This window comes from Oncorhynchus tshawytscha, linkage group LG12, assembly GCF_018296145.1.
Source record: "Oncorhynchus tshawytscha isolate Ot180627B linkage group LG12, Otsh_v2.0, whole genome shotgun sequence".
Taxonomy (NCBI): Eukaryota; Metazoa; Chordata; class Actinopteri; order Salmoniformes; family Salmonidae; genus Oncorhynchus; species Oncorhynchus tshawytscha.
The window spans coordinates 47,508,451-47,533,194 of NC_056440.1; the positions used below are offsets into that span (position 1 = coordinate 47,508,451).

The following is a 24,744-nucleotide window of genomic DNA, read 5'->3' on the forward strand; positions in this document are numbered from 1 at the left end:
TTACCCTCAAAGAGGCCCATTCTAAAACACCAACTCAAATAGAAATAATGGGAGCAAATACGTGGCCATGACACTCACTCTTTGACTGGCTCCTTTTCTTCTTTGTCCTCAGGCTTGGCCCCTCCGCTGAAGGTGGGTGCAGACGTCTGGACACCCTGCGAGGTCACGTCAGGCCCCCTCTTCTGCTCCGGGGCAGGACAGAGGGTAGAGGAGGATGGTGCTCCAGGGCTGCCTGCCTTGCTGCTCCCGGTGTGGGCCACGTTGCCCTCCTCAGACCCCTCCAAACCCTTGTCCAGGGGAAGCTCCTTGGGCTTCTCTCCCGTGGCATCTGGTGGAGGCTTGGTCATCTGCTCAAACTGTGGATCTGGGTTCGAGCTGGACTGCAACTGAGCGAGAGAAAGAAAGAGAGAAAGAGCGTTTTGATCGCAAGCCGATAGTAAGTCAATACGACTAGCAATGAAGAATTGGTAGTTAGCTATCCACGAAGAATTGACAGCATAATATTAGTTTTAGGTTGGGTCCCCCCCAATTAGCTGGCTAGATATATCATTACGATTCACAAACAGCCAGCAGATAATTATGAAGTAAAGCATTTTCTTTGTGTATATACAGTGGGGCAAACAAGTATTTAGTCAGCCACCAATTGTGCAAGTTCTCCGACTTAAAAAGATGAGGCCTGTAATTTTCATCATAGGTACACTTCAACTATGACAGACAAAATGAGATTTTTTTTCTCCAGAAAATCACATTGTAGGATTTTTAATGAATTTATTTGCAAATTATGGTGGAAAATAAGTATTTGGTCAATAGCAAAAGTTTCTCAATACTTTGTTATATACCCTTTGTTGGTAATGACAGAGGTCAAACGTTTTCTGTAAGTCTTCACAAGGTTTTCACACACTGTTGCTGGTATTTTGGCCCATTCCTCCATGCAGATCTCCTCTAGAGCAGTGATGTTTTGGGGCTGTTGCTGGGCAACACGGACTTTCAACTCCCTCCAAATATTTTCTATGGGTTTGAGATCTGGAGACTGGCTAGGCCACTCCAGGACCTTGAAATGCTTCTTACGAAACCATCCTTCGTTGCCCGGGCGGTGTGTTTGGGATCATTGTCATGCTGAAAGACCCAGCCACGTTTCATCTTCAATGCCCTTGCTGATGGAAGGAGGTTTTCACTCAAAATCTCACGATACATGGCCCCATTCATTCTTTCCTTTACACGGATCAGTCGTCCTGGTCCCTTTGCAGAAAAACAGCCCCAAAGCATGATGTTTCCACCCCCATGCTTCACAGTAGGTATGGTGTTCTTTGGATGCAACTCAGCATTCTTTGTCCTCCAAAAACGACGAGTTGAGTTTTTACCAAAAAGTTATATTTTGGTTTCATCTGACCATATGACATTCTCCCAATCTTCTTCTGGATCATCCAAATGCTCTCTAGCAAACTTCAGACGGGCCTGGACATGTACTGGGTTAAGCAGGGGGACACGTCTGGCACTGCAGGATTTGAGTCCCTGGCGGTGTAGTGTGTTACTGATGGTAGGCTTTGCTACTTTGGTCCCAGCTCTCTGCAGGTCATTCACTAGGTCCCCCCGTGTGGTTCTGGGATTTTTTCTCATCGTTCTTGTGATCATTTTGACCACACGGGGTGAGATCTTGCGTGGAGCCCCAGATCGAGGGAGATTATCAGTGGTCTTGTATGTCTTCCATTTCCTAATAATTGCTCCCACAGTTGATTTCTTCAAACCAAGCTGCTTACCTATTGCAGATTCAGTCTTCCCAGCCTGGTGCAGGTCTACAATTTTGTTTCTGGTGTCCTTTGACAGCTCTTTGGTCTTGGCCATAGTGGAGTTTGGAGTGTGACTGTTTGAGGTTGTGGACAGCTGTATTTTATACTGATAACAAGTTCAAAGAGATGCCATTAATACAGGTAACGAGTGGAGGACAGAGGAGCCTCTTAAAGAAGAAGTTACAGGTCTGTGAGAGCCAGAAATCTTACTTGTTTGTAGGTGACCAAATACTTATTTTCCTCCATAATATGCAAATAAATTCATAAAAAAATCCTACAATGTGGTTTTCTGGATTATTTTTCTAATTTTGTCTGTCATAGTTAAAGTGTACCTATGGTGAAAATTACAGGCCTCTCATCTTTTTAAGTGGGAGAACTTGCACAATTGGTGGCTGACAATACTTTTTTGCCCCACTGTATCTTGTAAAGTTTTTATTGCCATTGTCCTGGCAGGAAAAAGGTTCAGTAAATGGTGAGGTGCAGCCAGCGAGAGGTAATACAGCAGGGAGGAGTGCGAGTGCCTCTCAAATGTAGGTTGTCCACCCACTCTGCCCACTCTGAAAATGCACTATGGTGATTAAATTTCACATCCTTATGTTCTAAAATACATTTTAACAAGACAAATATGATCAGCCATGTTCTGAATCGTTCAGTGGGGTCTTTCATTAAGAGCCAGTTTGCGCTGTTCTGTGAAGGGAGTAGTACACAGCGTTGTACGAGATCTTCAGTTTCTTGGCAATTTCTCGCATGGAATAGCCTTCATTTCTCAGAACAAGAATAGACTGACAGAGTTTCAGAAGAAAGTTCTGTTTCTGGCAATTTTGAGCCTGTAATCGAACCCACAAATGCTGATGTTCCAGATACACAACTAGTCTAAAGGCCAGTTTTATTGCTTCTTTAATGAGCGCAACAGTTTTCAGCGGTGCTAACATAATTGCACAAGGATTTTCTAACGATCAATTAGCCTTTTAAAATGATAAACTTTGATTAGCTAACACAATGTGCCATTGGAACACAGGAGTGATGGTTGCTGATAATGGGCCTCTGTACACCTATGTAGATATTCCATAACAAAAATCTTCCGTTTCCAGCTACAATAGTCATTTACAACATTAACAATGTCTACACTGTATTTCTGATCAATTTGATGTTATTTTAATGAACAAAATATGTGCTTTTCTTTCAAAAACAAGGACATTTCTAAGTGACCCAAACTATTGTATATCAGAAAAAACGTATTTCGTAACCTAATATATCCGATAATAAGCACCGAGCTCTGTTGCCATAGCTGTGCAGGTTTCGGGCAAACAACTTGAGAATTTTACATGTTGTGTGGTTGTCGTTTTTAAAAAGTTGTTTCAACAGGTTACAAAAATAAAAATTAGCATGACACGAGCTGAATTCAATAGAAAAGGCTTTGAAAATAAAAAGCTTGTTGTATGCTCAGCATTCAGTTGACATCTCACAGAGATACGCTTGTTTTTCTGAGAAATATATTTTTTTTTAAATGGAATTTTAAAATATGAAAAGCATATACTAAAATACTACATCGTCTCTCAAAATTGATATCCATCTTACCGCTATATTGTTTTATGTCCTGCGGAGAAGATGACGAGTTCAACAGGAAAGCCTGTCAGGTAGTCAGTAGCATTAATTCTTGCACAGAATGCAGCCTAGCTGATATTTTTAACCACTTATTCTCTGGCCTCCATTGATTTAGTCACCCAAACTCTTGCCATCCTACAAGGGTAAAAACTTTTGAACAGATTATAAAAAGAGACATGAGGTTTGGACCATTTGTTTTCTTAGAGGATTATCTACACAATTAACATTATTTTACCCATTGCTAAAAATAGATGCTTTTGATTGGACACCCTATCATAAATGTAATATTTGATGCATTCTCCACATAAGAACATTCTCAAGAGAACGTCTGCTGAGAATGCACTCAGAACATGAGGGGAGACAGTGGTATGTATATTTGAGAAACACCGTAAGATTCTTTGTGACAACTTCTGTATTTTACTGTCAATACTTCTTAATGAAGGAAAGTGACACTACAATAAATGCCTGATAGTGAGGACACTTAACTTACCCTAAAATCAACACTAAATTTCTTTAAGTTGTCTATTTGTTTTCTGTGGTCTGGTGCCATGGAGGGGGGTCCTGCAGCGAAAGAGAGAAATAAAGAGAGAGAGGAGACATCGATCATTTCCCCACTACAGTTTCATTTGAGACTTTGAAATATAATCTTCCTAAAAAGTGAGCTGTGTCCACGCTGCAGACCTTTAGAGAGGGGTCTGCTGATACTAGGGGGGCTCTCCAGGGGCTTCATGTTCTCCTTGTTGGCCGTAGGGGAGTTCTGTCTCGTCTCCTGGACCCGAGACTCTTTTGCTAAAATCGAGGGAAGAAAGAGAGGAAAAGAGTCATCCTCAGTTCTATCGTCGAGTGCAGCCTAGCAAGCTGCTTTGTTTCGGACGGTTTAGCCTGAGCTACTTAATCACAGCAAAAGGAGTCACAATTTCACCATTGTGTATCAACTCTTCCCAAAATGTTCTACGTATAAAAATGTTTAAGAACACAATCTGCATGGATGTGGAAAACAGACTTACCCTCTGAGGGAGTGGCGGCCATATCCCGGGCAGGGCTAGCAGCAGTGGGTGATGGGGCTGACTGCGTGGTAGCAGGTTCTACGGGGGTGGTCCCAGTCTGGGCCAAGGGGAGGGAGGAAGGGCCAGGGGAGGCCCCGCCCATGCTGTTCTGCCGAGGGGAGCGAGGCCTGTGTGCTTTAGGAGAGAGTAACGAACGCTGTTAACTGAAAGTCATATAGAACTACATCCCTTGCACTACATATCCTTCACAGCTACAATACACACGCACCTACTATGACCATGCAGTGGCTATTTGAGTAACATTTCGGTACAATCTAAGCTATTTTGTCAGGGGGTACCATTCCCATCCCAATCCTGAGAGACAGAGTGGTCTCTTACCTCCGCTGACCACGGAAGACCAGGTGCCACCGGAAGAGGTGCTGCGGGTTGGAGGGGGCACAGGCACCTCTCCTGGAGCATTGTGGGGCATGAAGTCTACTCCCGGAGGGACTCTACCCCCAGGGGGAACTCTGTGGGTGCGTGGGGTGCGCTGTGTCTTCGGTGACATCCTGGGAGGGCCTGGAGGGAGAGAGATTGTCGTGAGACATCAATCATCCATTAGTACCAGTAGTGCTCCGTCTGTTGGACCAGGGATAGCAGGGACGCCCCTGCCAAAGGAAAAGGTTAAATTAAATTAGCTGTGGGCCTCCCAAGTGGCGCAGCAGTCTAAGGCACTGCTTAGCAGTGTTAAAGACGTCACTACTGACACAGGTTCGATCCCGGGCTGTGTCGCAGCCGGCCGTGACCGGGAGAACAATGAGGCGGTGCACAATTGGTCCAGCTTCATCCGGGTTAGGGGTTTGGCCGGCTGGGATGTCCTTTTCCCATCGCGCTGTAGTAATCTCATAGCAAAGGGTCTGAATACTTATGTAAATACTATTAAAAAATAATACTTTTTTTTCTTTTTACACATTTGCAAAATTGTATAAAAACCTGTTTTCACTTTGTCATTAATGGGGTAGTGTGTGTAGATTGATGAGGAATTTTTTACAATTATTTTTAGAATAAGGCTATAAAAAAAGGGCAAAAGGGAAGGGGTCTGAATACTTTCCGAATGCACAGTATTAAATGTATTTTCTAACATTTTCACGATGGTAAAACGTTTTCAGTGTAAACTTTAGTGTAAACCTATTTATTTTCTATAAAATCATCTTTGAGAACAAACAACCACCAGTATAAAAACTAGACAGTCAAAGAGAATCTAAAATTCCCAAAATGTTGTGGAATCAGGTCCCCATTGATTTTGTTATAATATTTGAGTCACTCAGATAGCAAGGCATAAGCCATGGCAAAATGTGTAGAATTCCAGGAAAATTGCTTTTAAACTACAATTTCTCCTCTCAGCCCCAGACAGAATGTGTAGAATTGCATGAAATTTGCTTTAAAACATACGTCTCTGCACACAAGAGGGCCTCAAATTTTTCAGTTGGAGACCGCACCATTGGCCATGCCCAAACACCCCCCCCACCGAACAATAACTGTCACCACTGCTGGAAAAAAGTGCTAGGGGAAACACTGATCATGAATACATACACCATATTTACATTCAACAATACAATGGCCATCAATTCACCCAGTGGATATAAGCACTCACCAGTCTGCCTGACAGCAAGACTTTCACTAGTTTCTGGCGGTTTCAATGCCACACAGGGGAGTATTACCAGTGAGTGAGACACACAGAGACCCAGCCCCCTGGAGAGACTGCCATGAGTGACCAACACCACACACAATTTACACTACAATGCAATCTGTGTGAGTTGAGGAGAGGGAGAGAGCGAGAAAGAGAAACAGCGAGTGAGGAGGACATGTAGAGGTAGGGTGAAGACAAAAACACACAACAACAAAAAATCTCAAAGTCCAAAGCTGTGACTCAAAAGCAGTGTCAGGAGATTAGTGAGCGAAACACTACGAGAGTAGCACAGCTAGCCCAGTGTCAACTTAGTTCAGTGAGCCCAGCGGTGCATGTGGCTCTGTGTTCGCCACTCTGTTGGGAGGGAGGTAGCTACCTTCCGAGGACATGCGTCTATTGGGCATAGTGGAGACGAGAGCTGGAGCGCCGTGAGCGGAGGGGTGAGACGAGGGCCGGGAAGCCCGCGAGGGAGGTCTGGAGGGAGGCCGGGTGGGTGTGGCCACCCTGGTTGGGAGAGAGGAGGGCCCTGACTGGTAGCAAAAAGGAGGACGCAAGGAGGGAGATGGCCACGAGGTGGTACCTAATAGGGACAATTGAGAAAGCAAAGAAAGAAGACAAAATATTAAATAATGATAAATAATAGGGTGAAGTGGTAAATAGGAGGGATGAGGTCTATGAGGAAAAGGAGGGTGATTCAAGGAAAGGCGGAGAATGGTTTAGGTAGAGATAGAAACAGCGTAGCAAAGAAGAAAGAACTCCTGATTTTCTGATGAAAACGGTATAAACTTAAATGGTCAAAGAAACTTAAGCAGGTGCAGAAAAAGAAGGTTCAGGAAGCGAAACTCAATTGACATTCAAATTGTTAATGTGGGACGAGATGCATGTAATGAAGGTCTTTTTGACAAGAGGATGACCCTTGTCCCTGAAACGCGAGGCCAAACCCATATGGGCCAGTTTTGCAGACACAGATTAAACATAGGCCTGGACTAACAAGCACGTTCCATGGAGATATTCATTGTCAAAGAAAGGTTTCACATTTTTAAACAAATCACACTGCAGGATTAAATGAGGATTACAAGTGTTTTTTTGCACTTTGCACAGTGCTTATTCTGTGTCAGCATAACCTGAATCCTACAGGTGAAAGTCTTAACTAAAATGTTGCATTTCGGGAAAAGGAAAGGATTTATATTCAAGAAAAACTGTTCTGAAGACTGGTAAGCATACCGGTGAACTGAAAACAAGGAATGCTGAAAACTAGCGATTGGGTAGATTCAAGAGTCTGAGATGGACCCATGCAGGGACAGCCAAAGCGATGTCCACACAACTGCCCTCTAGCTATAGGATGCCTATAACAACCCACTCAGGGTGAGAATCTCAATTGCATTTCCTTGATTCTTCATGTTCTCTCTCCTCACCTCCTTCTCAAATCAAATCAAATTTTATTGGTCACATACACATTAACGCAGACGTTAATGCGAGTGTAGCGAAATGCTTGTGCTTCTAGTTCCGACAATGCAGTAATAACCAACGAGTAATCTAACCTAACAATTCCAAAACTACTACCTTATACACGCACAAGTGTAAAGGGATAAAGAATATGTACAGAACATATATACATATGAGATGAGTAATGTAGGGTATGTAAACATTATATTAAGTATCATTGTTTAAAGTAGCTAGTGATATATTTTTACATCAATTTCCATTATTAAAGTGGCTGGAGTTGAATCAGTGTGTTGGCAGCAGCCACTCAATGTTAGTGGTGGCCGTTTAACAGTCTGATGGCCTTGAGATAAAAGCTGTTTTTCAGTCTCTCGGTCCCTGCTTTGATGCACCTGTACTGACCTCACCTTCTGGATGATAGCGGGGTGAATAGGCAGTGGCTCGGGTGGTTGTTGTCCTTGATGATCTTTATGGCCTTTGTGACATCGGATGGTGTAGTTTGCCCCCCGGTGATGCGTTGTGCAGACCTCACTACCCTCTGGAGAGCCTTATGGTTGTGGGAGGAGCAGTTGCCGTACCAGGCGGTGATACAGCCCGACAGGATGCTCTCGATTGTGCATCTGTAGAAGTTTGGGAGTGCTTTTGGTGACAAGCCAAATTTGTTCAGCCTCCTGGAGGTTGAAGAGGCACTGCCTTCTTCACGAAGCTGTCTGTGTGGGTGGACCAATTCAGTTTGTCCGTGATGTGTACGCCGAGGAACTTAAAACTTACTACCCTCTCCACTACTGTCCCGTCGATGTGGATAGGGGGGTGCTCCCTCTGCTATTTTCTGAAGTCCACAATCATCTCCTTTGTTTTGTTGACGTTGAGTGTGAGGTTATTTTCCTGACACCACACTCCGAGGGCCCTCACCTCCTCCCTGTAGGCCGTCTCGTCGTTGTTGGTAATCAAGCCTACCACTGTAGTGTCGTCCGCAAACTTGATGATTTAGTTGGAGGCGTGCATGGCCCCGCAGTCGTGGGTGAACAGGGAGTACAGGAGAGGACTCAGAACGCACCCTTATGGGGCCCCAGTGTTGAGGATCAGGGGGGTGGAGATGTTGTTACCTACCCTCACCACCTGGGGGCGGCCCGTCAGGAAGGCCAGTACCCAGTTGCACAGGGCAGGGTCGAGACCCAGGGTCTCAAGCTTGATGACGAGTTTGGGGGGGTACTATGGTGTTAAATGCTGAGCTGTAGTCGATGAACAGCATTCTTACATAGGTATTCCTCTTGTCCAGATGGGTTAGGGCAGTGTGCAGTGTGGTTGCGATTGCGTCGTCTGTGGACCTATTTGGGCGGTAAGCAGACTGGGATAAGGATTGGTAAACACACCAGCCAGCAGGTCTGCGCATGCTCTGAGGATGCGGCTGGGGATGCCGTCTGGGCCTGCAGCCTTGCGAGGGTTAACACGTTTAAATGTTTTACTCACGTCGGCTGCAGTGAAGGAGAGTCCGCAGGTTTTGGTAGTGGGCCATGTCAGTGGCACTGTATTATCCTCAAAGCGGGCAAAAAAGTAATTTAGTCTGTCTGAGAGCAAGACATCCTGGTCCGCAACAGGGCTGGTTTTCTTTTTGTAATCCGTGATTAACTGTAGACCCTGCCAAATACCTCGTGTGTCTGAGCCGTTGACTTGTGACTCTACTTTGTCTCTATACTGACGCTTAGCTTGTTTGATTGCCTTGCGGAGTGAATAGCTACACTGTTTGTATTCGGTCATGTTTCCGGGTCACCTTGCCCTGGTTAAAATCAGTGGTTCTCCCTTTCAGTTGAATGAGAAGGTCAGAGGTCCCTCCCCTCTGACCTCATCTAATGAGAAGGAGGCGAGATGACAAGGAATCAGAGAAATGGCTCCCGAGTGGTGCAGCGGTCTAAGGCACTGCATCTCAGTGCAAGAGGCGTGCGTCACTGTAGTCCCTGGTTCGAATCCAGGCTGCATCACATCCGGCCGTAATTGGGAGTCCCATAGGGCGGCGCACAATTGGCCCAGCGTCGTCCGGGTTTGGCCGTCATTGTAAATAAGAATTTGTTCTTAACTGACTTTTCTAGTAAATGGCAAAAATAAATAAAAATGCAATTGTGGTTCTCCCAGGTTGACCCGACACGCATACTTCCTCTAGCTTTGACAATAGTGCCATCTCATTCTCAGTCATTGTGGTATCATTATTGTTCTGTGCTCTAGGGTACAGGGGGTCCTTACCTCCGTTGACAACCCGCTGGTCGGCTCCAGAACTGGGGCTGTAGTCATGGAGACCTGGCCGCGGAGGTCCGCTGCTGCTCTGGACCAACTTGGGGGAGTTCTGACGACCCACTCCCCATGACATCCCCTCTCTGTTCCTCTGGCCCGGGGGAATGTACTTGTTTTCTCTATGGAGAGATCAGAGACCCAGGTGGACAAGTTACAAACTAATGCAACTGCCACAATGTCAAAGCATAGTTGTGAATTGGTGGAATCCTGCAATAAACCTACAAGCTCTCTTCTGAAATGTCCACAATGGAACAAGAGCTTGAAGACACTGCAGTATGCCAGTATGCTAACCCTTCATGACTAAAGGGACGAGTTACGAGTGACTGTCTGAACATGGCTGTAGAAACCCTTACAACCGGCATTTATCCTAGTGGTTAGAGTGTTGGGCCAGTAACTGAAATGTTACTGGATTGAATCATCGAGCTGACAAGGTAAAAATCTGTTGTTCTGCCCGAGCAAGGTATTTAACCCACTGTTCCCGGTGCGCCGAAGACGTGGATGTCAATTATGGCAGCCCCCCGCACCTCTCTGATTCAGAGGGGTTGGGTTAAATGCGGAAAACAGATTTCAGTTGAATGCATTCAGTTGTACAATTAACTAGGTTTCCCCCTTTCCCTAAAGTGTTGGTTTCATATTTCATGAGCTGAAATAAAATGTCCCAGAAATTTTCCATATCCACAAAAAGCTATTTCTCTCAAATTTGGTTCACAAATGTGTATACAATGCAGAGAATTGAATGTTCCTTTCTCTACCATAAGCCGCTTACAACTTTGTTGGAGGATTTGGCAGTACGTCCAACCGGCCTCACAACCGCAGACGTGTATGGCGTTGTGTGGGCGAGCGGTTTACTGATGTCAACGTTGTGAATAAAGTGTTCTTATGGTGGCGATGGTATGGGCAGGCATAAGCTACGGACAACACAATTGCATTTTATCGATGGCAATTTGAATGCACAGAGAGTGACGAGACCCTTGAGGCCCATTGCCCTGCCATTCATCCGCCGTCATTACCTCATGTTTGAGCATGACAATGCACGGCCCATCGCAAAGATCTGTACACAATTCCTGGAAGCTGAAAATGTCCAGGTTCTGGCTTGCATACTTACATGTCACCGATTGAGCATGTCTTGGATGCTCTGGATCGACATGTACCATGCGTGTTCCAGTTCCCGCCAATATCCAGCAACTTCACACAGCCATTGAAGAGGAGTGGGACAACATTACACAATCAGCCTGATCAATTATGCAAAGGAGATGTGTTGCGCTGCACGGACTGGTTTCTGATCCATACACCTACCTTTTTTTAAGGTATCTGTGACCAACATGTATTCCCACTCATGTGAAATCCATAGATTAGGGCTTAATTTATTTATTTCCTTATATCCTACTTGCACATCATCATCTGCTCATTTATCACTCCAGTGTTAATCTGCTAAATTGTAATTCTTCACTTCTATGGCCTATTTATTGCCTACCTCATGCCTTTTGCAAACACTGTATATGGACTTTCTTTTTTGTCTACTGGGTCATTGACTTGTTTATTGTGTTATTGGCTTGTTTATTGTTTATTCCATTTGTAACTCTGTGTTGTCTGTGTCACACTGCTTTGCTTTAAATTGGCCAGGTCGCAGTTGTAAATGAGAACTTGTTCTCAACTAGCCTACCTGGTTAAATAAAGGTGAAATAAAATAAAATATATGAACTGTAACTCAGTAAAATTGTTGCGTTTATATTTTTGTTCAGTATAATTATGTTGAACTCCCCCCCTCAGAGAGACCCACCTGTTGAGTGTGTGTGGCTCCCGCTCTCCACGCTCTCCCTTCTCTCCGCGCACCACGGCTGAGTACTTCTCCTCCTCTGTGCGCTCGTCGTTCTCCAGGGCCACGCGGGCCTTGTAGGTGGCGCTGGCCTCAATCTCCTGCGCCAGCTGGGCTGCCCGTGCCTCCCGCTTCAGGAACTCCTCTGAGTTATCCCGCTCCAGGGCAACACTGCATGGGGCAACACAGCACAGGGCAAACCATAGACACACACCCGTCCCCAAACACACAAACAAAGCTAGGTGGGTGCTACACACTGGTAGTGGATGAGGCGAGTTCCTCCTTGATACACTTGACTGTGCCTGTATGAGGCGTGAGTGGAATGAGAGAAGCAAGTGCTGCTTACGTGTAGCTAGACAGGCTGCTGTCGTAGGTCGACATGATGCCATACTGCTCTTCGTTGTACTTGAACATGTCATTCGGGTCCCATCCATTAGACTGGAGAGAGAAGAAAAAGAGAGCAGAGGTTTTTGGTCAGATGGCGTAAACTGATGGTGGGTAGGGAGTAACAGCGTTTTGCTACGGTGTGCACTAATGAACACACCCCGGTACATGCAGAGCACTAAATGGAAAGCAATACCACGTCTGTGTCCAGGGACTCCAGGCTGCCTGAGACAACGTGCTGCTGCTGCTCCCCTCCATCCCACGGCTCCAGGTCCTTCTCCTTGTGCTCCCCGTTGATTCTGCCGCTCACCGCCGTATCCGTGAAGTTGTCTACATGTTACATCACACATTCACATTTATATACAGTAGACAGACACGCATGCAAACAGAGGGGCCAAACAGCGGAGGGGAACCACATACACGCACAGCGCAAGTGCACTCTCTGCTTTGGCAGTGACCATGTCAGGCTAGCCAGTCACAACCCAGAGATAGCAAAATCAAAGGGTTGACATTAGGGAGAATGAGTACAGAAATCAATGAGGGTAAGCAACAACAAAAAGCATGCACTTAGATTGCAGTCATGTAGGATGAAATATTTGACTTATGGCCTGCCTGGAAATGGGATAAGGCAGAATTGAATGACTAAGCAAAATTAAATGTTAGAATGCACAAGCCAGACTCTTATAATTGAGATCAGAAGAGAAAAGTGCCATATTTCAGCACAAATCTTTGCGTTGTACACCTGTGTAAATTCTTTGATGTTTCAGTTGCATTTATTCATTAGATTCGTCCAAATCACGCTTTGTTTTTCTAAAATCACCCCTCTGGCTTTACTTCGAAGAATAAAGCTCTTTTGAGAATAACGAGACTCGGGTGGGGTCCTCCATTGAAATACAGTCTGACTGAAACAAGTTCAATATGAGGATTGTCCATTAGCAGAGTTTGCATTTCCGCAACGCTTTAGATATGACAGCTTAGTCCCTTTCAAAATGATAATGTGTCAACAAACAAAAGTGCAAGAGCAGAAAACAGACATATTACCTGTGTCGGTAGAGACTACACCCATTTGAAAAGAGAGACATGGAAGAGAAGGTCAGTGGAGAGAAGACAGGTAGCCTAAACCTAGCCTACCCCTAGGGTTCCCAACATTTTTCCTAAAGCACCACCGTATGTTGAGGTTTCCATTCCAACCACTTAGTTATGTTTCTTTCCTTTTCAAACCAAATAGGTTACTGATAAGGTTACGGGTTAGCTGTTCAATATGGCACATGGCCATCACGTTTTGGAGATATTGTATGCATCTACAATGATTGGCAGACGTGTGCAAGCCTTAACATGTGGCATTTGCCGTTTGTCAGCTGGAAACTGGGTCAGCTAGAACAAGAACACTGATTCAAGATCAGATCCCTAGACACTCAGGAATGCTTCAGAATTGGAAGTGGGGAAGCCCTGATCTAACCCATCTCTACTTCACACAGTGCCATGTCACTAGTTGATTACAATGCTAACTCCCAGAAAGAGTATCATAGTTCACTGTGAAGTGTATGGGCCCTGACAGGTTTAGAGGTGATTTATGATGTAGTCAGAAAGTATTCAGACAATCCATTTTAGAAAAAGTAAAAAGGTAAAATTATTTTCTTCCTCATCAATCTACACACAATAGCCCCATTATGACAAAGTGAAAACAGGATTTTAGAAATGTTGGTTAATTTATTAAAAATAAAACTGAAATATTCAGGCCCTTTGCTATGAGACTCAAAATTGAGCTTAGGCGCATGCTTTTTCCATTGATCATCCATGAGATGTTTCTACAACTTGATTGGAGTCCACCTTTGGTAAATTCAATTGATTGGACATGATTTGTAAAGGGACACACCTGTCTATTTAAGGTCCCACACAGAGCAAAAAAAACAACAACAAAAAGAAGGCATGAGATTGAAGGAATTGTCCGTAGAGCTCAGAGAAAGGATTGTGTCGAAGCAACATCATGCTGTGGGAATGTTTTTCAGAGGCAGGGACTGGAAGACTAGTCAGGATCAAGGGAAAGATGACCGGAGCAAAGTAGAGCGAGATGATCCTTGTTGAAAACCTACTCCAGAGAGCTCAGGACCTCAGACTGGGGTGAAGGTTCACCTTCCAACAGGACAACAACCCTAAGCACAATCTTTGTATTGGCCAACAAATAAACATCTATTTGTGCATCCAGTCAACTTTAAGGGACAGTGACAACCTGGAGTGTATAGGTCTTGACAGTAGGCCTTACTTTTACTGGCAAAATTGAGGTCCACGTCTCTGAAGTGCACCACCACCACGTCAGAAGCCTTGAAGATGATGCTTTCCACAATGTCTTCCTGTCGCGGGCCCTCGCTGGGTTTAGGGATCTTCCTGTGGGCTGCATCTAGGACCAGGTCACACTGGGTGGACAAAGAGTGGTGAGAGCTAAATCACTTATGGATGTAAACGCTTGCGTTCGCCTACTTCCTGGAGCAAATGCATGGTTATGTTTTACATTTTATTTTGGTTTTGTGTGCTTGACGTGAGATTATGACCACTGTCCGTAACTGAGCCATGCAATGCATTTACCCTGAATGAATTAACGACAATGCTGTTAAACTTGAACCTAATGTAGGCTAAAGCACTATTCGCACGGGACTAATTACTATAGAACGTTGGTTATGTAATAATTACCCCAGCATATCAGTTTCTCCAGTGGATGATTCAGACAGGATTTGTTTTAACCAAACTACCCCTGTAATTCTGCCCCCCCTCCCCCTCATTCACAATTGACCATTTTGACAGAAGCCTGGAGGCTCTTCTAGGCGTGAAGATATTAATGACTTTCAGAAAGTCTAAATAATAATGTATATCAATAAGAACCATGAACTGTAACCTATGCAGATATTACCTGATGTATTTGGCAATTTATTAATTAATTGGCACAATATCGTACCCTTCATCTTTTAAAAGAGAACTAGGAATAAAATAACTAGGAATAAAAGAGCACTAGGAATGTTAATGACAAAACAGATAATTTATCTGTAGGCTATGTGCATAGCAATTTGTTTTAAGCATCAATTTGTTCCCATGTTCTTACCCAAACTGGGTGCCGCACTTGTTAAACTCTAAATATCCCTCAAAACACAGGTATGACAATTCGCATAGGATACTGTACGTGTTATCAGAGAACTCTGGAGTTTGCTGAAAAACAGTAGGTTTAGGGCTGTGATAACCTTCCTGCCAAGTAAAAATTACTGACATGGCAGATTCGAACAGGACAAAAATGACAGTTGTGGTGATTTGTGCTCGTGCACATAATTACATTACCTGAGCTCCCCCAGTAAAACTTATCCCATCCGAATAGGGCTTAAGGTCCAGTTATTTTTGTGTGTAAGCCTCCTTTTTTATTACCAAGAAATATTGAATATGCTGGACCTCAGGTTATAGAACACTGCTCCAGCCACAACAATGAATTGACACCTAATAGGGAAAAGGACGGAGCAGTATGTATTCCACTGTGGTGAATGTTGAAGAGTTGCCATTGTTTTATGTGATCCTCCTCCTTACCTCTGGGCCATATGTTTTGAACACTCCGTCATAAACCAATCCATTTTTAACCTTCAGTTCGCATTTGGATCCCTGAAAATTAGAAAAACATTTTATTTTCATACACATGAGTTATACTGTTTTGTTTAACTCAACTATGACCTTTGCCATGATATTATGAATAACTCCATTGGCAGTCTGAACAACACATTTTAAAGACATGCTCCATAACTTTGACTACTAAGTATGTTTTTAAACTTCCCGCTTTGGGCTGGATGTGCCAATGTGTAGTTCATACTAGGGCTGGGCAGTATACCATATACCGGTATTGATGCACGGGCTGGATTGGGTTTTTACTTGACCTTGTATAATGGTATTTCAATGTTTGGTTTGTTAAATGTCTTATGCCACTCCGTCCTGTGCAATAATGTCCGTTTCCCTCTCTCCTTCCAAACACCAAGCCCAGCCGCATGTCACTCAAGGAGAGCTGTTTATTGCGCTACCACCAGAGATGGAAGAGAAAGCAAGACATCCCACTCGCTGTTTTTTTCTGGTTCAATGAAAGTAAATGAAGTAAGTAGACCAGCTGCTATTGCATTGGTGTCTATGGGAGACCCAACCCGTTAAGTAGACCGGAACTGACCTTTTGCTCTCAATGGTAAACAACCTGAGTGAATTATCTTCATTTGTCCACCATCTTTGCTACCACACCGAGTCACAACAACCACACACAGTGAGTCTGCATGGTCAATGAATGCAGTGAAGATGCAATGCTGCAGATGGTGACAAAATGCTGCTTTCCACTTTGCGTCTTAATATAAATCCACAAGCGTTCTGTAAGCACAATATTTGTTTGTTACTGTCTGTGAACAGCTAGTTTGTCTTTTCTTAGCGAATTGTCTAAAATAAATATTGTTAGCCACTAATGCTAATCGCTATTTAGCTGGCTAGCTAGCTAATACATCCCGATACCAGTACTGGTGTATGCCTAGATCAGTTTGTGAAACTGTACATTCTAAATCGAAGAGGAATAGGCAAAGCATTAATATTTTAGCAACAATATGAAACATTTAATGTAACATTAGTGTCCACTGGGAAACACTGACCAACACTTTGGTTCCTACCCTGTCACAATAGCCCCTCCTTGGCTTTTTCATTTTATGTCATGTCAAACACTATATTCAGTGTCCACTATATTCCAAATTTTGGTTAAAGTTTCATTGAACAGTATTTAACAATTAGAATGGAAAAAGCCTAATTAAAAACCCTTTGACTGTATTTGTTGCCACCAATGATTTATATATACAATTTTTTATTTTACTAGGCAAGTCACTTAAGAACAAATTCTTATTTTCAATGACGGCCTAGGAACAGTGGGTTAACTGCCTATTCAGGGGCAGAACGACAGATTTGTACCTTGTCCGCTCGGGGATTTGAACTTGCAACCTTCCGGTTACTAGTCCAACGCTCTAACCACTAGGCTACCCTACTGAAGGGGGGTACTATTTTGAAGCCGCCGCACCTCCATCTTGGCACACCCCCACCCTTGTAAAAAATATTTTGGAAGCTATTGAAATGAATTTACTCATGTCCACTTGTTTTTTTCCCATGTCTATTACATTAGACACATTAAAGCATACTTTTAATTACATTATGTGAGCAACAAACATATTTTTTTTAGAAGTTACTGTCACCACTACCACAAAAAAATACTTAGGGAAACATTTAATTTTGTCCTTGAAATACTGTAGAATTCCATATTGTTTTTCTGAGGAGAGCCAATATGGCCAACCGGTGGCTTCAAAGCCTCATTGGCCAAAACATAGCATCAACAATCCTGGGTTTATATATACAGTGGGGCAAAAAAGTTTAGTCAGCCACCAATTGTACAAGTTCTCCCACTTAAAAAGGTGAGGCCTGTTATTTTCATCATAGGTACACTTCAAATATGACAGACAAAATTAGAAAAAAAATCCAGAAAATCACAATGTAGGATTTTATATGAATTTATTTGAAAATTATGGTGGAAATTAGTATTGTCACCTACAAACAAGCAGGATTTCTGGCTCTCACAGGCCTGTAACTTCTTTAAGAGGCTCCTCTGACCTCCACTCGTTACCTGTATTAATGGCACCTGTATGAACTTATCAGTATAAAAGACACCTGTCCACAACCTCAAACAGTCACACTCCAAACTCCACTATGGCCAAGACCAAAGAGCTGTCAAAGGACACCAGAAACAAAATTGTAGACCTGCACCAGGCTGGGAAGACTGAATCTGCAATAGGTAAGCAGCTTGGTTTGAAGAAATCAACTGTGGGAGCAATTATTAGGAAATGGAAGACATACAAGACCACTGATCGATCTGGGGCTCCACGCAAGATCTCACCCCGTGTGGTCAAAAAGATCACAAGAATGGTGAGAAAAAAATCCCAGAACCACACAGGGGGACCTAGTGAATGACCTGCAGAGAGCTGGGACCAAAGTAACAAAGCCTACCATTAGTAACACACTACGCCGCCAGGGACTCAAATCCTGCAGTGCCAGACGTGTCCCCCTGCTTAAGCCAGTACATGTCCAGGCCCGTCTGAAGTTTGCTAGAGAGCATTTGGATGATCCAGAAGAAAATTGGGAGAATGTCATATGGTCAGATGAAACCAAAATATAACTTTTTGGTAAAAACTCAACTTGTCGTGTTTGGAGGACTAAGAATGCTGAGTTGCATCCAAAGACCACCATACCTACTGCATGGGGGTGGAAACATCATGCTTCTTCAGGGCTGTTTTTCTGCAAAGGGACCAGGACGACTGATCCGTGTAAAGGAAAGAATGAATGGGACCATGTATCGTGAGATTTTGAGTGAAAACCTCCTTCCATCAGCAAGGGCATTGAAGATGAAACGTGGCTGGGTCTTTCAGCATGACAATGATCCCAAACACACCGCCCGGGGAACGAAGGAGTGGCTTCGTAAGAAGCATTTCAAGGTCCTGGAGCGGCCTAGCCAGTCTCCAGATCTCAAACCCATAGAAAATCTTTGGAGGGAGTTGAAAGTCTGTGTTGCCAAGCAACAGCGCCAAAACATCACTGCTCTAGAGGAGATCTGCATGTAAGAATGGGCCAAAATACCAGCAACAGTGTGTGAAAACCTTGTGAAGACTTACAGAAAACGTTTGACCTCTGTCATTGCCAACAAAGGGTATATAACAAAGTATTGAGAAACTTTTGTTATTGACCAAATACTTATTTTCCACCATAATTTGCAAATCAAATTTTAAAAACTCTCCAAGTCTGGTTCATCCTAGAAAGAAATTTCCAAACGCCTGAAGGTACCACATTCATCTGTACAAACATTAGTACGCAAGTATAAACACCATGGGACCACACAGCCATCATACCGCTCAGGAAGGAGACGCGTTCTGTCTCCTAGAGATGAACGTACTTTGGTGCGAAAAGTACAAATCAATCCCAGAACAACAGCAAAGGACCTTGTGAAGATGCTGGAAGAAACGGGTACTAAAGTATCTATAGCCATAGTAAAACAAGTCCTATGTCGACATAACCTGAAAGGCCGCTCAGCAAGGAAGAAGCCACTGCTCCAAAACCGCCATAAAAAAAGCCAGACTACGGTTTGCAACTGCACATGGGGACAAAGATTGTACTTTTTGTAGAAATGTCCTCTGGTCTGATGAAATAAAAATAGAACTGTTTTGGCCATAATGACCATCGTTATGTTTGGAGGGAAAAGGGGGAGGCTTGCAAGCCGAAGGACACCATCCCAACAGTGAAGCACGGGGTGGCAGCATCATGTTGTGTGGGTGCTTTGCTGCAGGAGGGACTGGTGCATTTCACAAAATAGATGGCATCATGATATAATGTGGATATATTGAAGCAGCATCTCAAGACATCTCAAGCATCTCAATGGGTCTTCCAAATGGACAATGACCCCAAGCATACTTCCAAAGTTGTGGCAAAATGGCTTAAGGACAACAAAGTAAAGGTTCTAGAGTGGCCATCACAAAGCCCTGACCTCAATCCTATAGAACATTTGTGGGAAGAACTAAAGGTGTGTGCAAACAAGGAGGCATACAAAACCTGACTCAGTTACACCAGCTCTTTCAGGAGGAATGGGCCAAAATTCACCAAACGTATTGTGGGAAGCTTGTGGAAGTCTATCCAAAACGTGTGACCCAAGTTAAACAATTTAAAGGCAATGCTACCAAATACTAATTGAGTGTATGTAAACTTCTGACCCACTGGGAATGTGATGAAAGATAAAAAAGCTGAAATCACTGAAATGTCAGAATAATAGTACATTCTGAAAATAAAGTGGTGATCCTAACTGACCTAAGACAGGGGGTTTTACTAGGATTAATTGCCAGGAATTGTGAAACTGAGTTAATGTATTTGGCTAAGGTGTATGTAAACTTCCGACTTCAACTGTATGTGATGTAGTACGCAATTTTCGGGGACCCTTTTGTTTCATGAGCGTTTACTTTCAGAACTACTGACTAAAAAGTATACAAAAGTACCAGAGAATCATTTTAAAACAATGAGTAATCACACATGGCGTAATTATCGCAAGTGCAGATTTGGTGGACAAACATGTGACTATTGCTTGCTTGATATGCAATACAATGCATTTTTGACTCCATGTGACCCGACAGCTCTTGTAGCGTGCTGTCATCAGGATTCCAGCGACCATTAACTAAAACTATGTCCAGTATTTCCCCTGCGCTGAGGAGTGGGGACAACTTCCATATATAGCTTGCTCTGCTACCTCTGTCTATGGAAATATGTCCTCAGTTTGGTTTTGCCAGCCTTGATCATGTATAAAGTGATGGGGGGTAGCTAAGAATAATAAGAACAGGAGGGTACATACCACTACTGATGTCAAGACATGGACCATCCTCATGTTTGCATATACACCGTTGAAGACAACCTGAAAGACAAAAAAAAAATGTATCATAGAATTCAAACCGGAGAGCCCAAAACAAAATAACTCCAAAGAAAACATCTGCACTCATTGTGGACAAAGCCTGTGACAAACCAAGCAACTGAGTACGTACCACTGTGCTGTTTTATTTCTCTCATTAGGAAAGAAAACAATAGTAAATAAGATACCGTTCAATTTCACAATCTAGGCTATCTCCCAACTTCACCTGCTCAATACAAATAAATGGGATTGAAAAATGTAATAAATTATTAAACTTAACTTACTGCTGCCGAAGTACCTTTGGTACTATGCCGTCCCCTGAATAAAGACAAAAATAATGGTCAATATAATTTGTCATTAGGGCAAGTTTTACTAGAAATATGGCCTGCTCACTAGGTGTGCTGTGGTTACTTCACTTTACAACAAACACACAATCATTTCCTTTTGGATTAGGAAATATGTGACTTGAATTACATTCATACTAGACCCCCGCATATGATGAGAGCTTCATTGTATATTATATGCATGGGTCTGGACTCCAAAGTGAAACATGACCAAAAACACAAGCATCGCTGGGACGTACTGTGGTCCTGCCAATAGTTTACTGTCAAAATAGACTGAAATGCTGCTGAAATCAAGCCCATCGGGTTAACGGTAGTTCTTACAAATGTCATCTTTCAAGGGCACAATTTTACATAAGCAGCAGCGACAACGCCAAGGTTGAAAAGCCCGTCGTCGGTCTCTAAATTATCTTTGACCCAAAACCCCCTTATCTCACTCGCACGCACCCACTTATATTACAACTTCAAAATGTTTGCAACACTATTGCTGTGATTGTGGCTTCAAAAAAAAAGTGTGATTGTGGCTTCAACAAAAAAGGTAGCAAGCTATTGAAGGTAGCTAGGCAATTTTTTTCCTGCAATTGTCGGTGCCAAAGCCTCCATCTTGCAACAAGATGTAAAAGAAAAACATTGCTTAGAAAGGTGGTGGTATCCAGACATAGCCTTGCTACATAATTGGTAACGGGACTTGTGATTCTCCATACCCGTTAGAGCACGTGTCAAACTCATTTCACAGAGGGCGAGTGTCCACTGCTTTTTGCTCCAACCTTGTACTTGATGAATTAAGGTCACTAATTCGTAAAGGAACTCCCCTCACCTGGTTGTCAAGGTCTTAAAAACAAAATCCCACAAACAGTAAGCCCTCCGTGGGACAAGATTGACACCCGTGTTAGAGGTTCGCTAATGAAAAGCCTCGCAACTGTTTTCAACTGTTATTGGCGATACTTTCTTCGTTCCCGATTCGGTGACCAGTTGCAGTTGGTTTTACAAAATCCAGTGAAAACTCAGCAAGATATTAAATCTACATTTTGCACAGAGTGAAGTTCCCTCACCATTTTAGCTGCCAGACAACTTGCATTTCCCAACATATTTGCAGGAACTAGTCATTTCCAGATGATGTGGCCACATCAAATACGATACAGCAGGGTCCCCCAACTGGCGGGCCACATTTTATTAGGCCCCTCAAGTTTTCTATTGGACATAAGAGTGTAAAAACACCAGCAAATCAACTCGAAGTGATAAGAATTTTGGAAATCTGTTCCAACGTATTCCCATGCATAATAGAGACATATGTGCTTGTATACAAATGTAAGCAAGGTTTGAAATTATTGTTTTTTGTTTGGAAATTTTGGCGTTCCATTTGCAGTCTACATATTATTTGTAGTCATGTTCCGGACCCCCTGACTATCCTCTCCAGGAAAAATAAGATTTTTTTAAATCGGCCAGCGGCTGAATCTAGTTGATGATTCCTGCAGTACAGTATGAAGACATCACGAAACTGCTTCTTCAATAGAAGCGATGTCATGGCAACGTTAGCAAGCATAGCCCATAGGCAAAAACACATCAACCGGCCTTGCGGTCATTTCGTGCTGAGCTGCGCATGTGCAGGCCATCAAATGAAAGGCACTCTTTCAATATAAATTCGTTTGACAAAAAATGAAAACATGCGTTTGTCACTTTCACAAGGTTGTTGTACTGACAGGTTCAGTTACTTAAGACATTTACTCGAATCTAGGTTTTGCCTATTTGAATTAGAGAAAATATGAACTAGAGACTAATTTTTACTTCTCCCATTTACTTTCCAAACCCGTCTGGTCTGTTGAGTGCGCTTCTCGTGACATGTCCCTGGAAGTATTGCGATGTTGCGCCAAAGCTGGTGGATAAATGAAAAATTGTAATTTACTGTCTGCTTAACGTTGGCTATTCCATAGATGGGTTAGATGACGTCATAAATTATGCGCAAGCTTCAATGGGGCATTAGTCCATGAGTTTATGTTATTCTGGATGGCCAGATAACTACCAACATTGACAAACTGCCACGTGGTAAATTGTAAGTGACTCATTTCAGCTAGATTCATCTTGTTTTTGACTGATTTCATGTCAATGCTAATATGGCTAAAATCGCTAGCTAACAATGTATGAGAGACGTTCTCATTGTGAAAATGTATTTATGTTTTCAATAAACATTGGAGAAATATAGTTTACATGTTGGCAACCATCTAAGCCAGCCCAGTCTGTGATAGCAGCTAGATCTGGCCTACTTAAACTGAAACACATTTATATAAGTATTTAGACCCTTAGTACTTTGAAGCACCTTTGGCAGCAGTTGCAACCTTGAGTCTTCTTAGGTATGACGCTACAAGCATGGTACACCTGTATTTGGGGAGTTTCTCCTATTCCTCTCTGCAGATCCTTTCAAGCTCTATCAGGTTGGATGGGGAGCTTTGCTGCACAGCTATTTTCAGGTCTCTCCAGCGATGTTCGATCAGGTTTAAGTCCAGGCTCTGGCTGGGCTAATCAAGGTACAAATCTGTCGTTCTGCCCCTGAACAGGCAGTTAACCCACTGTTCCTAGGCCGTCATTGAAAATAAGAATTTGTTCTTAACTGACTTGCCTAGTAAAATAAAGGTAAAAAATATTTTAAAAATTCTGAGACTTATCCTGAAGCCACTCCTGCTTGTTTTGACTGAGTGCTTAGGGTCATTGTCCTGTTGGAAGGTGAACCTTCGCCCAAGTCTGAAGTTCTGAGCGCTCTGGAGCAGGTTTTCATCAAGGATCTCTCTGTACTTTAATCCATTCATCTTTCCCTTGATCCTGACTAGTCTCCCCGTCCCTGCCGCTGAAAAACATCCCCCAGCATGATGTTGCCACCACCATGGTTCACCGTAGGAATGGTGCCAGGTTTCCTCCAGATGTGACGCTTGGTTTCATCAGACCAGAGAATCTTGTTTCTCATGGTCTGAGTCTTTAAGTGACTTTTGGCAAACTCCAAGCAGGCTGTCATGTGCCTTTTACTGAGGAGTGGCTTCTGTCTGGCCACTCTACCATAAAGGCCTGATTTGGTGGTGCTGCAGAGATGGTTGTCTTTCTGGAAGGTTCTCCCATCTCCACTGAGGAACTTTGTCAGTGACCATCGGGTTCTTGGTCACCTCCCTGACCAAGGCCCTTCTCCCCCGACTGCTCAGTTTGGCCAGCTCTAGAAAGAGTCTTGGTGGTTCCAACTTCTTCCATTTAAGAATGATGGAGGCCACTGTGTTCTTGGGGACCTTCAATGCTGCAGACATTGTTTGGTACCCTTCCCCAGATCTGTGCCTTGACACAATCCTGTCTCAGAGCTCTACGGACAATTATTTGGCCTCCTGAAATTCGATTCTCATAGCAAAGGGTCTGAACCTTATTTAAGTATCTGTTTAAATGTTTTTATAAATTTGCCAACATTTCTAAAAACCTGTTTTCACTTTGTCATTATGGGGTATTGTGTGTAGATTGCTGAGGATTTGTATTTATTTTAGAATAAGGCTGTAACCTAACAAAATGTTGAAAAAGTCAAGGGGTCTGAATACTTTACAAAGGCACTGTAGATGACAGCACGTTACACAGTGCAAACAAAACATATCTACCCACATGCAAGAAGCATATCTCACTCTGTACAAAACATGGATTTCATATCTTTGTGTTTTTGTTGAACCAAGGACATTTCAAAGATAATTTTTTTGCCAAATCGAGAACAAGCGGCATCACCAAGAACAGGTTAGTTTTCAAATCTATGGCAGCGTATGTATAGGGCTTTCTTGTAACACCCAGTATGAAAACATATACTGAACAAAAATATAAACCCAATATGCAACCATTTTACTGAGTTAGTTAAAATAAGGTAATCAGTCAATTTAAATTTAAAAAACTATGCCCTAATCTATGGATTTCACATGA

The 24,744-nt window shown here is 43.1% G+C and overlaps 1 protein-coding gene across 13 annotated transcripts in view; it reads right to left on the reverse strand.

Moving 5' to 3' along the window:
• Positions 1–24,744, reverse strand: part of LOC112263422 (ataxin-2-like) — a 33,120-nt gene that overhangs the window by 6,635 nt on the left and 1,741 nt on the right. For 5 of the 13 annotated variants that reach the window (XM_042330714.1, XM_042330713.1, XM_042330711.1 and 2 more), the window contains exons 2-16: positions 20,758–20,791; positions 20,420–20,479; positions 15,562–15,633; positions 14,261–14,411; positions 13,039–13,053; positions 12,194–12,327; positions 11,960–12,051; positions 11,578–11,784; positions 9,750–9,916; positions 6,445–6,648; positions 4,778–4,957; positions 4,400–4,573; positions 4,074–4,181; positions 3,883–3,953; positions 79–386 (exon numbers count right to left, since the gene is read on the reverse strand). In XM_042330714.1, the coding sequence (XP_042186648.1) occupies positions 79–386; positions 3,883–3,953; positions 4,074–4,181; positions 4,400–4,573; positions 4,778–4,957; positions 6,445–6,648; positions 9,750–9,916; positions 11,578–11,784; positions 11,960–12,051; positions 12,194–12,327; positions 13,039–13,053; positions 14,261–14,411; positions 15,562–15,633; positions 20,420–20,479; positions 20,758–20,791 (1,977 nt within the window). Of the gene's footprint in view, positions 1–78; positions 387–3,882; positions 3,954–4,073; positions 4,182–4,399; positions 4,574–4,777; positions 4,958–6,444; positions 6,649–9,749; positions 9,917–11,577; positions 11,785–11,959; positions 12,052–12,193; positions 12,328–13,038; positions 13,054–14,260; positions 14,412–15,561; positions 15,634–20,419; positions 20,480–20,606; positions 20,625–20,757; positions 20,792–21,138; positions 21,426–21,631; positions 21,835–21,866; positions 22,003–24,744 lie in introns of those variants that run through there. The other 8 variants (XM_042330715.1, XM_042330712.1, XM_024439608.2 and 5 more) reach the window with 6 other exon arrangements.